The 17,544-nt window shown below is 37.9% G+C and overlaps 1 protein-coding gene across 1 annotated transcript in view; it reads left to right on the forward strand.

Moving 5' to 3' along the window:
- Window positions 1–17,544, forward strand: part of RNF212 (ring finger protein 212) — a 37,409-nt gene that overhangs the window by 14,414 nt on the left and 5,451 nt on the right. The window contains exons 4-9 of the mRNA XM_043969510.1: window positions 1,009–1,065; window positions 8,303–8,361; window positions 10,665–10,729; window positions 10,827–10,896; window positions 11,811–11,856; window positions 15,252–15,315. Of these exons, the coding sequence (XP_043825445.1) occupies window positions 1,009–1,065; window positions 8,303–8,361; window positions 10,665–10,729; window positions 10,827–10,896; window positions 11,811–11,856; window positions 15,252–15,315 (361 nt within the window). The remainder of the gene's footprint in view (window positions 1–1,008; window positions 1,066–8,302; window positions 8,362–10,664; window positions 10,730–10,826; window positions 10,897–11,810; window positions 11,857–15,251; window positions 15,316–17,544) is intronic.

Genomic DNA, 17,544 nt, shown 5'->3' on the forward strand with positions numbered 1-17,544 from the left:
TTATTCCAACCACACCCTGATGCCTCAAAAAAAGATCAGTTGTGTTTTCTTAAGAAAACAGAAAAGCGAGTCATATTTTAGACAGATTTTCATCCCAAATGGCTCAATTGTTTAAAGGTCATAGAATTTGTAGTATAATAGATTTAGAGTTGGAAAGGGACCTCTGAAGCCATTTTATAGAGGAGGAAACTTTTCAGACCTAGAAAGGGTCCGAGGTCAGGCTATGGGAGTCTGTAGGAGAGCCAGCACTCAAAGCCAGGTCCTCCGACTCTGTACCACCTCCATTCATTTTGGTTTTTACAAAGTTAAATTTCACTTATTTAGAAAATTGAAGTAATGGTTCTTTACCTAGTTGAAGTTAATGCTAGCTAACATGTATATAGTTTTTTAAGGTTTGCAGAGTGCTTTACTTATGAACAATGATAATAGTAATAACAATAGCTAACATTCATATAGTGCTTATTATGTGCAGGTCACTGTGCTGGGCACTTTACAGTTATTATCTCATTTGATGCAACAACTCTGGGAGGAAGGTACTATTATCATTCCCATTTTAACAGATGAGGAAACAGGCTCAGAGAGGGTAAGTGGCTTGTCCAGGGTCACACAGCTAGTAAGTGCCTAGGGCAGGATTTGAACTGGGTCTTTCTGCCTTCAAATCCAGCATTCTGTGCAGAGCATCTGTTAGCTGCTCATAGAATACCAGATTAATGAGACATTACTGTATTCAGTAAAAATCTCATTACATTCTAGTCATAGCCAGACTAAAATTGTTCTCTATGAGCCTCCTATCCTGAAGCAATGGGGCAGTGTTTATCAGCATTTGATTACATCTCATTTAAAAATATTTGTAAAAATGTTTCCAACATTCATAAATACTTTTCTTCAGACCATTTAATTACTACTAATAAAGTAATAATGTGAATAAAGTAAAATGGGGATTTGGGATAGGAATAAATGTCAGCGGCTGAACTTTTTATTATTTAATATAAAATATTTTCTTTTTAGATTTTAGAATTTCAAGAAAAACATAGAAGGAGGTTGCTAACATTCTATAGAGAAAAGGTAAGTCTGATGTTGGCTCTGAATGCTAGAGTTGCCTTTTAAGGTTGTGGGCTCCCTAAGATTTTGACGCTGATGGTAGAATAATGGTCAATAAGACAGAACTTTGGGGTTGCTTTTTCAGTATCGAGGATGGGCTTGCTCTGTTCCATAGGGTCTGTTACATAGCTCCCCCTGTATGCACTGGCACACATTTATAAGACATCTAGCTGGAGCCGGGATGTGGTTTCACATTGGGATTTGTTTTCTAGAGACTCAGTAAGATATAACCAAAGTGGACCAAATGTTTATAGTTACTGAAGTGCTGAAGAAGATTCTCACCTATAGTGTTGTATTGCAAACGTGGAATAACTAGACACTGTGATGTCACTTAGTACCTGTGTAATTTAAAATTCTAAATGTGGGTTCTAATCTGTACCCCCAGTTTTTTGGGGAAACTGGCTAAAATCACTGATAAGTGAGTTTAGATTTTTAAGGGTTTATTAAAAGATATAAGATAGTAAAGAGAGAGAAAGATTGAGAACAGATTTCTTACAGCATGGGAATCCTAGCCTTCCTAACCCTCCCACTTGACATCCTGCCACCAAGTCACTGTCTCCAACCAAAGGAGCAAGCAGTCCTCCACCAGTGTCAGCTTCCTCCTTCATGTTCTCCTCCCAGAAAGCTGATTGGCTGGCACCATTCACGTCCATCGGTTCACTGGACCCGAAGGTGAAGTTCAGAGTCCCCAGCTTCTGAGAACAATACCCTCTTAAGGGCCGGCCAGGTGTGCTTACAGTCTAGTTAACTGGAAGGAGGCTACTCAGCAGTCAGTCACTCTCACTTAATTCAGTCAGTTTAGATTAATCTCCAGGTGGGCCTCTGAGTGTCTGCTAAAGCCCCTTATCTACCACATTCCATTATCTTGGCACATACCTATGACACCAGCTTCTTGGTTTTAAGTAAAAGTTATTCTCTATGTATTAAGTTAGGGCAGGTAGGGAACAGAAGGACTTGTATGGATAATGAGTGATTGAAGAACAGTTTTAAAAAGTGGACTTACTGTCAGTCAAGTGCTATGCTAAGTATTGGGGATACAGATAGAAACAGAGAGTTTTTGTTCTTAAATGGCTTACACTCTAATTAGGGGAGAGAACACATGTAGGAGCATGCAGCTTTAGGCTGAGGGTCCTGAGGGCTCAGTGGCAGTGTGGATGGCAAGACCCAGGAGTGTGACCTGAAGCATGAAAGGGATTAACCAGCATCTATAAGAGAAGGGGAGTGGGCTGAAAGGATAGAGTAGAAGACATTCTGGGTTCCTTCTGGCAGAATGGGGAGTGGGGGGTGGTGCTGTAAGTCTCCAGCCAAGAGGGGAAGTGGGAAAGGGATCATTGTCAAGAAGGTTGAGGGGAGAAGAAAAGGAGGTGTGGGGAGATGGGGTGAGAGCCAAACAGGCCCAGGGAGAGAGAACAGGAAGCTAAGGTACTTAGAGAGGGAGAAAGGAGAAAAGAGCTGTGTCAGACGTGTGAGTGGGATGTGTCAGTGTTAAACTGTTCTTGTCATACTCTGCTGTTCACCTGGCTGTGGATGTCAGAGTTAATTACCAGGAGTTATCACTTTGAAGTCCTGCAAAACCTCTTTTAATGCTTTTCTTTTTAGACATCAAAGCTTGTTTTAAAATAAAGCTCTTTTTTCATAGTTTTCTAAAGTTTTTACTATATATATGTGTGTATGTGTATATGTATATATGTATACATATACACACACACACACACATATATATATATACACACATATATATACACACACATATATATATACATATATATAAAAGAAAGAATGACTTGGGTTTAAGAAATTTATTTTGGAACCTTAGAACTCTATAGTCAATTTACATAGCTATCAGCCTGAAGATCCCCTTGACAGGACAGAAACTACCACATCTTTGTTTTTTCCTTCTTTGAGGAAATTAGGCTGCCTCATTCAGATAGTGCCTGAGTGTTACATTAAAGAGTAGTCTCCATTAGGTTCTTACCGGGTTGGTGGAATTAGGGTGACCAGAAATTCTGGTGCTTGAGACAAAGAAAGAGGGGTGGGGGCAGGGATGGACCTGGGAAGAAAAAAGAAGACAGCTTCTAGAAGGGAGAGCTCAGAGACATTGCGTTGGTGATCTCACCTGTGATGAGAATAACTCAGGGCCCTACTTCACATGGTCCTTCACCTTCATTACCCATAGGAGGTTTTATTTCATTTGGTTTAGGCCAGCCTGTGCCCTCCCCAGCAGAAGTCAGTGACCATGCATGACCCTTAAGGTCACTCAGCCTTAGGTTCTGGGAGAAAAAGCAGACAGAACCAACCTTCAGGGGTTTGTGACTTCCCTAGGGGCTGGAGCAGGGTAGTTGCAGTGGAAGCTGGGTGGTGTGGGGAGCCAGGGGCATCTGAGAGGATGAGGCCCTCGATTTCTGCCCTAAGCCCTCAGCTTCCCTTCCCTGGATTCCAGACCCCTGGTTTTTATGGCACTTTCTGGCTGAGGTATCTTGGAAAGAATAGAGTATTAATACTGAAACCTTTGAAGTTATTTTGGGAATCGTGCCCTCTTGGTCCTGGAGGTTGGGAGTAAGATTTTTTGTTTTGGGGGTTTGTTTTTTTATATGAAAGTCTCTTTTGAACTTTTTTTTTTTTGGCGGGACAGTGGGGGGTCAAGTGACTTGCCCAGGGTCACACAGCTAGCAAGTGTCAAGTGTCTGAAGCCGGATTTGAACTCAGGTACTCCTGAATCCAGGGCAGGTGCTTTATACACTGCGCCACCTAGCTGCCCCTGAAAGTCTCTTTTATAAGAACAATACATTTTCACACCTGATTTGTGTCTATCCCATTTCCTAGCTAGCTGATTAGGGAAGGGTAGTTAGTTGAAGATGAGAATTGAACCTCTATTATAGCTTGTTACTGGCCTCTGATGGTTTTATTGAGATTTTTCCATTAAAAAAAAAGCTTTATTTTTTTTGTGCTGGACTGCTAGAACAGAGGAAAGGAAAATAGTTTTAATGGTATTCAAAGCAGAAGTCAGTGTCCTAAGAGGAAGCCTTACCCACATTAGACTTGGGTTTGGGGACAATTCTCTTAGTAATTGGGCTATTTTTACATATACAGTTATCCCTTCCACAATGCAGGGATTGAGGCACAGTGCCTTAGTGATCTGGAAAATTTGTGTAAATTTTTTGACTCTCTATACCAGGAAAGTTTGAATTTTTTTTCTTTTATGGGATGTTTATAGTACCTTATTGTAAAATTTGGGTTAATTATTTGGCCATAGGCTGTATTATACAATACTCTCTCTATATATACATATATATATACATATATGTACACACACAAATGTGTGTATATCATGCATTTCTGAGTTTCTAAACTTTTTCTATGTCATCTGCTGGCCTTTGTATGTCATTTGTGGCTTCCACAAAACTCCCCTGAAATTCCCATTTAATTTCTTATGCCAACCTGTGATATGGCAAAACCATGATGGAGAAAATCACAATGTGGAAGAGATAACTGTATATGTACATTTTGTTTCCCATGACACAATTTAAGTTCCTTAAAGGTAGAGATTGTTTGATCCATTGTATCCCCAGCAGCTAGTACGGTGTCTGGTTTTTAGTCATTTTCAGTCCTGTCTGACTCTTTGTGACCCCATTTCAGGTCTTCTTGGCAAAGATACTAGAATAGTTTGCCATTTCCTTCTGCAGTTTATTTTATATATGAGGAAACTGAAACAAACAGCATTAAGTGACTTACCCAGGGTCATATAGCTAGTAAGTGTGTATGAGGCCAGATTTGAACTTAGGAAGATGAGTCTTCCAGACTCCTAATATCTACTATGACACTACCTGGCTACTCCCAGTATAGTGCCTGCCAAACTAATAGGGGCTTTCTGCAGCAACAACAAGCCCCCAAATCCTTGTTGATTGACTATGACCTAGGACTTGAAGATCATCTGACTCCATGTCTAACATTCTTTTCACCATGACCTTTTGATTTAGAACTCATTTAGCCAACTCCTCTATCTTCTAGACAAGTCATTGCCCTGTCTAAAAACTTTTAGTGCCTTTGTGTTGTAGGAGAATCCTCCTGGCGTTGAATCGGGAAGAGAAGAGGGCTACATAAAAGCATTTGGGGGATTGTCATGTGAAAGACAGAGCATACTTGTTCTGTTTGACTCCAATGTGTAGTACTAGGGGTAGTGGGTAGAAGATACAAAAATGTAAATCTTGAGGTAAGGAAAAACTTTATAATTAGGTCTCTCCAAAAAATGGGATGAGCTTCTTCAGGAGCTAGAAAGTTTCTTCTCATTGAAAGTCTTCAGCCCCTTGTCCTCTTGAGCCCAGGCCAGGTAGAAATGTATCTCCTGCTCCCTGCTGGGCTTCCCTCCTCTTCTTACCTAAGTGGTTTCCCTTTTGTGATTTCTCACTTGCTGAAATATCAATCTACTAATGTGACTTTGTTTTTAGTCTCAGAAATATTCACAATTTGAGAGTTGGAAGGGACCTCAGAGATTATCTAGTCCAACCCATCCATACATGAAAGGATTTGCTATTGCTTGGGTAGAACTCATAGGCCCTTCCATAATTCTTTATCTTTGGAGTCTGTCCATCAGATGTTCTTTTATTTTTGAGTTCCAAATCTGCCATTCAGAACCTCTGTTTTTCTGGATTTTCCATTGTGTATTCAAAATTGTTTAATCTCTTATTTGTCTTATTGAGTTCTACTTTGAGACCTCTAGTTCTGCCCCAATTTCCTTCCTTATCTCTTCTTTTAAGACTTCTTTTAATTCTCTTGTTTTCATTCTGATCCATTTTGGATTTTCTTGCTTCTTGTTCCATTATTATTTCTTCAAGTCCCAAAGAACTTATTTCCTTCCTTCTTTTTTTTCTCTCTAGGCATTTTTAAATTTCTTCCCTTTACATCATAGTATCATTCATTGTATTACACCATTTTCTAGACTGTCTTGAGTTAGTCCATCAGTACACTTGGACAGGCATTGTGTTTGGAAAATTATTTGGGCCCAGAATTCAAATTTCATCAACTTAATATACACCTACCATGTGCCAGGGACTGTACTAGCTGGTAGCTAGACAAAGGCTCAAATAAAACAGTCCCTGATCTTAAGGAGCTTCCATGTTATTGAGGAAAAGCACATAGACACACATGCACACACGCACACGCACACACACACACACACACACACACACACACACACACACACACAAGAAAATCCAAAGAAATGCAGAGTAGATAAGTAATGGGGGAGCGGTGCAGGGACAGGGGGAGAGACCAGCAGATGGGAGAGGCCACCTAAAGGAGGGAGACATTGAGCTGACCTTTGAAGGAAGCAGAAAGGTAAGGAGGGAGAGCATTCCAAATACTGGGAGACAGCCGGAACAAAGGCATGAAACGAGGAGATGGAATGTCTTATACAAGGAATAGCAGACAGGCCATTGAAATGTTGTGTGGGAAGGGCCATGGTGGGTAGCAAGCCTGGAAAGGTTGCCTGGAGCCACATTGTAAAAAGGACTTGAAAGCCAAGCTGAGGAATCTGTGTTTGATCCTAGAGGTTACAGGAAACCATTGGAGCTTCCTGAGCAGGGAAGTGCCATGGTCAGACCCATGCTTTAGAAGCATTTGTGGCTGGATTGGACAGAGGAGACAGACAAGGCAGAGATACTCACTCAAAGGCTGCTGCAGTGGTCCTGGTGAGAAGTTATGAGGGCCTATATAGGGCAGTGACCATGTGAATGGAGAGAAGGAGATGGTTGTGAGAAATCCTGTGGAGGTAAAATTGCCAGGACTTGGCAAGTCATTGGATGAATGAAGTCAAGGTGAGTAGAAAGATGAGGATGATTCCAAAGTTGTGGACTTGGTGACTGGAAGAAGAGTGGTAGTATATTAGACAGAAATAGGGAAATTAGGGAGAAGAAGTTTAAATAGTGAGTTCTCTTTTGAACATGTTGAGTTTGTGATGCCTATAGAACATTCAGTTGGAATAGGAAGAAAAAAGGGGTCAGATTCAATCTGAGAAATAGAACGTTGATTTTAACAATCCTAAACTGCTTTCTGATGAGAAAACTCAACAGTAGTACTCTCTTGATAATACTTTATGGTTCTGAATTCTGTAATGCCACAATCTCCAAAGAAACAAAAGTAAGCCAGGAGCCATAGACAGATTCATGATGGGAGTAAGTAAGAAGGTTGCAATGATGACCTCTGTGCAAAAAGAAACATAGAGGATATCAGCATAGAAAAGCATTATTGAAAAAACAGTCTAGTTAGGTAGTGAGAGCAAGGAATAACAAGCGGACACCTTGAATGTTGCACTGGTATTCACAAAAGGTTAACCTTGAGGAAGGCCTCCAGGACCTGGGGTAGATTCTGTGTTGGAAAATTTATAAGAAACCATAGATAAGAATCTTCCATGAAAAGTGGCAAGTAGGTTGAAATCTGTACCAAAGAGGGAGTACCTGTATTGAAGAGGTCATAGATGTACCAAAGTGTGCAGATGCTCATATGATTAATAAAATATGCATTTGTTTAAATTGCTATCAAATTCATTGTAGCTTTTTTCATCATGTAGTTTCTCATCATTACTAATAGCACCACTGTTATGTGGGAGGTCACTGAAATTTGTTGATGTTAAGAAGTGATCCTCACAATAGAAAAAGAATAGAAACCTTGTTCTGGGTTAACCTAGTGCTATTTCTGAAAGAATTATTTGTCACTTTAAGGCAGCTAGAGACTGTCTCTCTTTGATAGTTGGGTAGCGCCAATTCTTTTAGACTAAAATTTTCAAATGTGAATTCTTTTTTCTTTTCTTTTTTCTTTTTTTTTTTTGGAAATGTGAATTCTAATGAGTCTGATGTGGTTAATTTTATTTTGAGCACACATTATCTGGAGTCTGACCAATTTTTTTTTTCCCTTGGGATAACTGATTCAAAGTTAAAATGGCAAAAAGATGTAGACTTTATATTATTTAAACCACTGTCCATAGAATATAATATTTTTTCAATTCCTAGTCTTTAAAACAAATGTTTTCTAAATAAATATGTAAATTTATCTCACTTATTAAATATGCTAATATGTAGCATAATAAGTGCTAATTTTATGTAACTGGTTTTGTTATGTAGTAACAAATTATAACTGTCAAATTATATCTTAAATATTGGTGTAGCTAGCATATTCTGATACATGGGAATCATTTGATTATATTTAGATTTCAAAATTAGAAGAATCTCTTAAAACATTAACACAGCAGATACAGCAGATTCAAAGGTAAGATGAAATTAAGCTTTTAGTAAATATTCACAATTAAATAAGAAAAAATTGTAGTTATGTAACACTTTGTAGTTTACAGAACATTTTTCTTACAACCATTCTGTGAGATACTCAGGGCAAGGATTATTAAGATGAATAAGCTGAGGCTCAAATTATACAGCCCATGTCTGAGCAAGAGTTTGAACACAGGTTCTTGATTGCAAATCTAGTGCCCTTTACTGTGAATTTGGTATATAAACTCTGTGATAACTGCAACAAGTATTTCTTTTGTTGAACTAGTAATCATTCACCAGCCAAGGCTCTCATATTTATTATCTTGATGTCACTTTTAACTCTTCCTCTCAATTCTCATGTCAAATTAATTTGAGTTTTATTGAGCCCAGTCTATTGCCACTACGCCTCTAGCATCCTCCCTTTTCTTACTGCCATCATTCTGGTGAAGACCCTCTTTCCCATCCACATGGACTATGGCAGTAGCCTCCTCTTGGGTCTTCCCCTGCTACTTTCTTCCTCTTCCAAACCATTCTTCACACCACCACTAGACTTACCTTCTTTTTTAATCTACTGATGGCATGTTTCTGTTCAAATCCCTTTAAGATTTCCCTATTGCATACCTAGTAAAGTTCAGCTTCTTTGCCTGACATCCTTCCATTGTCTAGAGCTATCCTACCTTTCTAGTCTTATTTCATCCTAGTTCCTTGTACACATTGTATATTCTATCCAAACTGAGCTATTTGCTGTCCCCTACGCATACCCTGCCCTTGTTCCTATAATTCCCTTGCTCATACGGTACTTAGCACAGTACCTCCTTTGATATTCTTCCCTGTCTAGACCCATACTAGACCGCCCATTAAGTTTGCCTATCCTTTAAGACAGAGGTTATTCATCCTGTGTGTGTCATGGACCTTTGGTAGTCTGGTGAAGCCTATGAACCCATTCTTGGAATAATGTTTTTAAACGCATAAAATAAAATACATAAGATTACATAGGAAACCAATTATATTAAAATACAAGTATCAAAAAACCCAATTACACAAAAACCCAAGTTCAGAGACCCCAGATTAAGAACCCCTGGGAAAATCCTGATCCAAATGCTTTTTCTTCCAAGAAACCTTCCTTGAATTCTCCCAGTTGGCAGTGATTTTTCCCCTTTGGATCTCAGGTAGCACTTTGTTGTACATCTCTGATGGCACTTCATACGTTTTATTTTCTTCCATAGTCATTTGTATACGTGTCATCCCTTCTACCCATAGGACTATCTGGCAGACAATATGCCTTATCTAAACATCGATCCCACCCAGAGCTTAGTATAGTCTTTTTCATGTAGTAGGCCCTTAAAAATTATTTTTTAATTAAATTATTGAATTGTTGAATGTTGTTGAATTAAGTTGTTGAAGTAAGTTGAATTAGATTAAACTAAATTTTTAAGTGCCCTCAGCTCTTATATAAAATGGACCCCCGCTATCCTGAAAGATTTAATTTATGCATGTAAATATGTGATTATGTTAGCTTATCCTGGTACAATGGAAAGAGCACTGACTTTGGAGTAAGAGCACCTGAGTTCAAATCTTGCCTTTGATACTTGTGACTAGTGTAGCACTGGGTACACATTCGGTACATTTAATTTTCCTGGGTCTCACTTTCCTCATTTGTAAAATAAGAAGGTTGGACTAGATGGTTTCTGTCATCCTGTTTAAGCTCTATATCTGTGATCCTGTGGTTTTGAAAACAAGTCCTGGAACTTTCAGTTTCAACAGGAATAAAATGTTCACAATGACAGTTCTTTTGATGACACTTAAAAATATAGTATGATGTATTAAGTAACTGATACTGTCACTTTTTATTTTATGTGTATCACTTAAAAGCATTTATCAGTCATGATAATAGCAATACTTATTATTATTCATATTTATGTACTTTTTGCAAACTTTAAAGTTTGCAGAGTATTTACTATCCTCAGACTCCTGTGAGCTCAGTTGTACAGGTATTATCCTCATTTTACACATGAGAAACTTAGGTCCAGAGACATGAAGTGACTTGCCAAACTCAGAAGCAGTAACAGTTTGGTAAATGAGTGAAATCACTAATGGTGATTTCATTGTTTCCCCTCAGTTTTCTAAATAACCAGCCAGGCAGAGAGGCAGAAAAGTGTTTTGAAATAGGCATGACTGCTATAACTAGAACTTATTTTCAGAAGTATTACTATTTTTTAATTGTGTGGTATTTTGTAGTAATTTAAATGAATCCATTTATACTGTTTTTAATGTTTTAATTTGGTTTCTTTTCTTACCTCTACTTAGTAAGAGGCCATCTCAACAAACTGTGCAGTTATCTGTTTCTAAGCCAGTAAAAACCTCAATTTCAAGTAAGTTTAATCATTAATAAAGATGCATAACTTAAAAATATATGTCCCAGAAGTACACTAAACGATATTTTAACATTAAATTTCCTGTTTATCATAGCTCCTTCACCAAAACCAGTTGGATATTCATCATATTCATTCTTGCCAGCTTACTCGTTGACCTCCCAAATGTATGTATGTATCTACTAAGACAGAAAATGAGTATTTCTCCCACAAAGTTGGTGGTGATTTAATTTAGCCTTACAAAGAATTTGGGGAAAGTTTAATTTGACCTGCGAAATTTGTAGAAGCCCTTTCTTTCTCTTTTTCTTCTTTTGCCCTGCCAGAAAGACTGCATACCATATACACACTTGGATATAACAACTATTTCACTATCTTCCCTTTCCTAGGACTTCACATCTGCTGCTGGTGCCATATTTGAACCCTTCCTTTCCAGTTTGGTAGAGCCTTAGTATATTGTGTGGTCATTTCTATACCAGAATGAAGCTTCAAAGGAGGACTTTTGTGGATACTTTGGGTTTAGTCTCAAAAAATCCTTAGATAAAAGGCCCACTAATTCCAGGGTTAGCAACTCTTGATAAAGGTGCCATTGGTTGGCACATAAGTATTTGTTGACACCACTCTCCACCGTATGCAGCCTTTTATTTTTCTCTTTCAGTTACTGTATACAGTGCTTCTGGTTCCATAGTAGGTCTTTTATAAATATTTGGTTGAGAGATTGGTTGCTCTTCTCCCCCACTCCCTTTTTCTGTGCTTGCTTTCTTTCTTCTTTTTTTGTTCTTTTTTTCCTCCCTTTCTAATTTTTCCTTAGGCAATCTATGCAATACCTAGGCTAATTAATTCAGATTTTTAAAATGTAATTATAAATATATTGTTTTGGAAATTTTTAATAGAGGCTTAGTCTAATCCCTCCTTGTAGCATGGAGGTGAGACTCAGAGGCCATGCCAGTGCTGAAAGGGTTGCTTTGTATATTAATAAAGGGAGTACCAAAACAGCTAAAATCATGGGTCCTTGAAATATTGGCATTTATTAGTTGAGTGTAATTCAGTGCTGGGATTAATTCATGTGCTGTGTATTTATTAGAGTGGAGTCAATGGATGTTGATCTTTCACCTTCCCCAGTGAGAAAAGTAAGTTAATTTATTTGACATCCTTTATCTTCATACAGTTACTTGTACCTTAATAAGTTCCATGAAAACGAATTATTATATGTGGTCCATAAATTCTTCCAACCTTGTAATCAACAACATTTTTACTTTGTGTTAGGCCATGTCTGAGGGATTTGGTGGCAGGTTCACAAAATACTTTCTCTCCTCTAGACATCTTCCCCTTTCAACTTTACCAAGTGCTGAGCTGAGTTGATAAAGTCATCAAATAATGGTCCCAAGAACCCCAGGTTTATGTTTAGGAGTGTTCAGCCATTTGGGGAGGAGAGGGAATGGGATGTTATAGAACTGTATTAAGAGTATAACCCTTAGTATGATGAACAGGATACTATTAGAAAAACCTGGAAAGACCTACATGAACTGAAGCAGAGTGAAATGCACTTTATACAAAATAACAGCAATAGTGTAAAATGATCTGCTGGGAAGCATGTGGTTATTTTCAGCAAGGCAATGGTCCAATATAACCCTGGAGGACTATGAAAATGGCAACCCATCTACAGAGAAAGAAGTGATAGTATCTGAAATAGTTGGAAACACATTTTTTTTTCTTTTCTCTCTTTTTTTTCTTTTTTGGTGAGGCAATTGGGGTTGGGTGGCTTGCCTGGGGTCATGTGGCTGGTGGGTGTTGGGTGTGTGGGGCTGGATTTGGGCTCGGGTGCTCCTGGTTCCAGGGCCGGTGCTCTGTCCGCTGCACCACCCCTGGAAACACATTTTTTAAAAAAATGTTTTTTCTCTTTGACAATTCCTCAGTCTGAAGTTTTGGGAGTTTTTTGACTGTTTTTTCCTCACAACCTAGCTAATGTGGGAATGTTTTCCATGACTACTCATGTATAATTTATTTTGAAATGCTTGAGTTCTAGTGGGTGGGGGTGGGAATAGAGGAGGAAGAGAAGTTGGAACAATTTTTTTTTAAATTGATGTTAAAATTTGTTTTTACATATATTTTGGAAAATAAAATTCTATTCTAAAAAAAAAAAAAGCTACCATAAACATTTTTGCACACATAGGCCTTCCCCTCCCCCCCTTTTTTGGATTTCTTTGGGAAATAAACCTAGTAGTGGCATTGCTGGGTCTAAGGGTATCACAGTTTTTTGTTTGTTTTGTTTTGTTTTTTGTTTTGGGGTGGGTTTTTTTTGGTGGGGCGATGAGGGTTGGGTGACTTGCCCAGGGTCACACAGCTGGTGGGTGTCGGGTGTCTGAGGCTGGATTTGAGCTCGGGTCCTCCTGAATCCAGGGCTGGTGCTTTATCCACTGCCCCACCAGCTGCCCCTGGTATGCACAGTTTTATAGCTCTTTGGGCATGGAACTCAAAATTTTAAAGATGAATGTTAATTTTTTTATGTAATTGGGAAATATTTAATAAAATAAATAAAATCTATTTTAAAAAATTTTTAAAAAAAGAGTATAACCCTTGGTCTAATGTTGGTCTAAATTGTCTGCCTCTGAGAATGTCAGAACTAGTGTTCATAGCCAACGTAGAGGTCCAAGATTCAGCTATGTGAGGTTGCCAAAATACTTCAGGATATGAATGCAAGCAGTTCAGTGGTTGTAAAGTATGGCTGTAGATTATTTAAACTCTTCCAATGAGACTAAATATCTGTATCTTAGAATAGATTGCTCCATGGACTCAGGTATGGATGTTTAATATTTCTTCTGGATATATTCATTTGATTCAAATTCCTTTGCCTGACAAAGTCCTCTCTAATTTGGCACAATCTGACTTTCCTGACTTATCTCAGAATACTCCTCTCTACACAGTCTATTTTAAACGCCCCCTTCCCAAACATGTGTTGCACTCCTGTGCCTCCACAATTTTGCCTTCTGAAACAATCCTGCAAATTACTAGCATGCTCTCTAGTTCTAGAATGTGTCCTCCTTCTCCCTCCCTCTCCTTACTTATTCCTTTCCTACTTATCCTTTAAAATTCAGTTCAGATTTCATCCCTTCCATGAAGCCTTCCCTGATTCCCTGGTCACTAACTAAGGACCTTACATCAATACTTTCTTTGTGTTCCTCTAAAACTCTTCACATATGTCATTATGTGGTAGCTATTTGTGTTGATGACCCAGCGAAGGTAGCAGGTCTTACTTGAAGTTGTATTTCCCTTGTAATAAGCATCTGTTTGAACCATCCTTGAGGCAGACCTTTTTTTTAAACTGGCCCTGTGATTCTATCTGTGAGGGAAACTCTGAGGAGGTCCTCTGCTTAGAAGGTAAGGAACTCACACAGGTTCCTAGCCTTTATGGATCAGAGTGGTCACCAAACACACTCTACCCATTATGCTGAGTTAGGGTATATTCTATGAAAAGTAATGCTCAAGAGAATGGAACTTTAGAGTGGGAAAGGGTCCTCGGGATTTTGTTTAATTCTACAGGGAAAGGGATGGGACCTGTGGTTTCATTGGTGTTAGGAACTTCTGGGTGAGCAAGCTCCTATTAATGCATCTTCTCTGAAACTTATAGCTGCAGAGAGTTGCCTAGGGCATTGAAAGGGCAAGTGAACTGCCCAGGGTCACAGGCAGCGTGTGTTAGAGGCAGGACTTAAACTCAGATCTTCCTGGTTTCCAAGCCAGCTCTTTATCTTCTATATGAGCTTACCTTATGAAGTAATTATAGTTAACTCCTTTATGTTTCCCTGAAAAGGAAGTTAAGTCCAGGCCAGGAAATTTGAACAGTAAGGAGCCACTAAAGATTTTTGAGCAGGGAAGTAACATGATTAGAGTAGAATGTAATGAGACAAGAAAATGAGGAGGTTGTGGTAGTACTTCAGTGTGAGGTGATGAGAGTATGAAGCAGGGGAGTGACGCCAATAATAGAAATGAAAAAATAGCTAGGAAAGGTGTTGGAGATGTCTACTTAGAAAAGAAGTGGAAGAAAACTGGAAAGAAGAGAATCCTGGTGTCTTGATTCATAGCCCAATCCTCTGGTCATTATTCCTGGGATGTTAATTTAATGCAAGATCATAGTATCTTTTCTCAGAGATTTTCAATGTATTTAAAAAATTAAATCTTAATATCACTTTTGTTTTGATCCCATTCCGTTTTGCATCATAGAAATTTTTATTTATTTTGAAATAATTTAGATTAAAAGATTCTTGAGGGCAATTACTGTGTTATTTTTCAATTTTGCATCCTTAGTTCCTAGCACAGGGTTGTGAACATAGCAAGTACCTAATAAATATTTCTGGAGTTGAAACAGAGAATTTGATTCTGAAATTATTTTTACCCAATCTCTTAAAAATTGTCAATTAGCTTAAGTAAAATATTATATATTAATTATTCTGTTGACCTTGCTAAAATATTTTAATGGAAAGTACTAATTTTATAATACTTCAAATTATTTTGTTCATATTTAACTTAGCCTGAGACAGCAGCAGGCCCTGCAAGGCTCTCATTGATCAGTCCACCTCAAGATGGACGTATGGGTACGTAAATTTTTTTCATGTATATATATGAAGTGTGATTCTAATCTGTAGCCATTGTTAATAATTTTGGAACTCCTCTTTTGGATTTTACTTCAGAGCCAGTTAACAAGTCTCACAACAAAATCAGACTCATGTCTATATATTAAAATTAGTTTTGACCAAACACTTCTCTTATTTAGCTTATATCCTCACTTTATTCAGCATACATGGTTCCAAATGATGGTTTCTAGAAATTGGCTCCATATCTTTGCCATCGTTACATCACCTCATTGTATAGGATTTTGATAGTGTTAAAGGAATAGCATGAACCAAGGCATGGCAGTTCTCTAGAGGGTGATGAGAACTTGAAGACTTTACAAAAAAAGAATAATTGCCCTCTAGTATTTGAAAAGCTGTTACATAGAAGAGAGAATAGATTTGTTTGGCCTGCTCTGAAGGGGTGAATTTGGAACTATGGGTGGAAGTTGCAAAGAAACAGCTTTAGGCTTGATATAAGAAGAAACTTTCATCATCAAAAGCTATCCAAAAGTGGGGCTAGCTGCCCATGAATGTGGGGCATTGCTGCCCTCATTCAAGGTCTTTATTGGCTCCCTCTCTTCTGGAGCCCTGGACAGTAGAAAGAACGCTGGGCTTTGGTGTCAGAGGATCTGGATTTAAGCCTAACTTTGCTGCTAATTAGATGTGTGACTGTGGCCAAGAGATTTCTCCTCTCTGGGCTTTAGTGTCTTCATCTCTTAAAAGAAGCAGTTGAACAAGATGATCCTGAAAATCCCTTCTAATCCTACGAAACAATCCTGCACGTTATTGATATCTCTTGCCTTCCTAAAGTCCACATGTGGTAACACACTCCTCAGAAACATTTAATGGCTCCCCATTGCCTTACAAATGAATTACCTAACCTAAAGCCTCATATTCAGAGCCCTCTACAACCTAGACCCCACTTTTTGCCTTCTCCTCCCACTATTTTGCATCATTAACCATACCCCATAGCCAGAGCTGTACCTGGAAGAAGATGGTCAGCAATAATGACTCGGGCTCTACACTAATGTGGCAAAAATGAAAGGACACATAGAACACTTGCAGCCATTTAGCATCTTAGAAACAACTGAACTTTTGGTTGGAATAATCAGTTAGAATAGGACTCTGCTAGCGTAGCTCCATGCTTTTGCTTAACATCTCCCAAGTCAACTCCTCCTTGGTCCTGCCTGACACCCTTCTCTTCTAATGCTTTCCCAGGGTTTTCATGATGCATATCCCAGGTGTAAAAGTTTCTCATTTTTGTTTTACTTGTAGTTGTAGTTCTCAATGTTCTTTTGCTTCCAGGAACCCCTTTCAACAACAGCAACAAAAAAAGTGTCATAAACCCCCAGAGTAATTTAGTATTCTACTCACGGTATTTTTAGATTTATTCATTAAGTGCTTGATAACTACAGAGATAACTTTTGCCCCAAAAGCTACAAATTAAAATTTGTATTAAGTAATTATGATAATAAAATATATTTTTCTGCCTAAAATATAAAACTAAATATTAAATTATAAAACTCAAATTATAAAATAATCATGAATACTTTATGAGGTACATTCCATAAGAAACAAAAGAAGTAATATAGCCAGATCTCATATCTTTATTATAATTAGCTATAACACTTCATATTGAATTTCTTTAACAAATTTTCTTAAATATAAATAACATTTTAATGCAAAAAATGGTTTCTTAGAAGATGCTTAACATACTAGAAGAATAATCATATGTAAACTTAGTTTTGATAGCTTTTTTTGTTTGAACAAAAGTTTGCAATATTTGGTTTAATAATAGACAATCTTAAATCTAGTTTTTCATTGAATTTAATTCTGTATTTTTATTTAAAACAAGAATAAAATGAAAATGCTTATTTACCCAAGTATGTCGGGGAAGTAGTATGAAAATTTTACAAGTCCTCTTGCTGAGTAATGGAAAGTAAGGGTTTTTTTTTTAGCTAAAAATATATTAGGCTGTCAATTTTGAGTGATGTTCATAGTCCAGAATCCATTGATATCAGTTTTCTTTTTCTTCATTGCCAGTTTATCAGCCCAAGTTGTAAAAGACATGTCAATTGGCTTGTGTTTCCAATTTAATTTATTAGACATTTCTGGAAAATATTCATTGAAAGTCACTTCTAAGGGGCAGCTAGGTGGCGCAATGGATAAAGCACCGGCCCTGGATTCAGGAGTACCTGAGCTCAAATCCGG

This window comes from Dromiciops gliroides, chromosome 6 (genome assembly GCF_019393635.1).
Source record: "Dromiciops gliroides isolate mDroGli1 chromosome 6, mDroGli1.pri, whole genome shotgun sequence".
Lineage (NCBI taxonomy): Eukaryota > Metazoa > Chordata > Mammalia > Microbiotheria > Microbiotheriidae > Dromiciops > Dromiciops gliroides.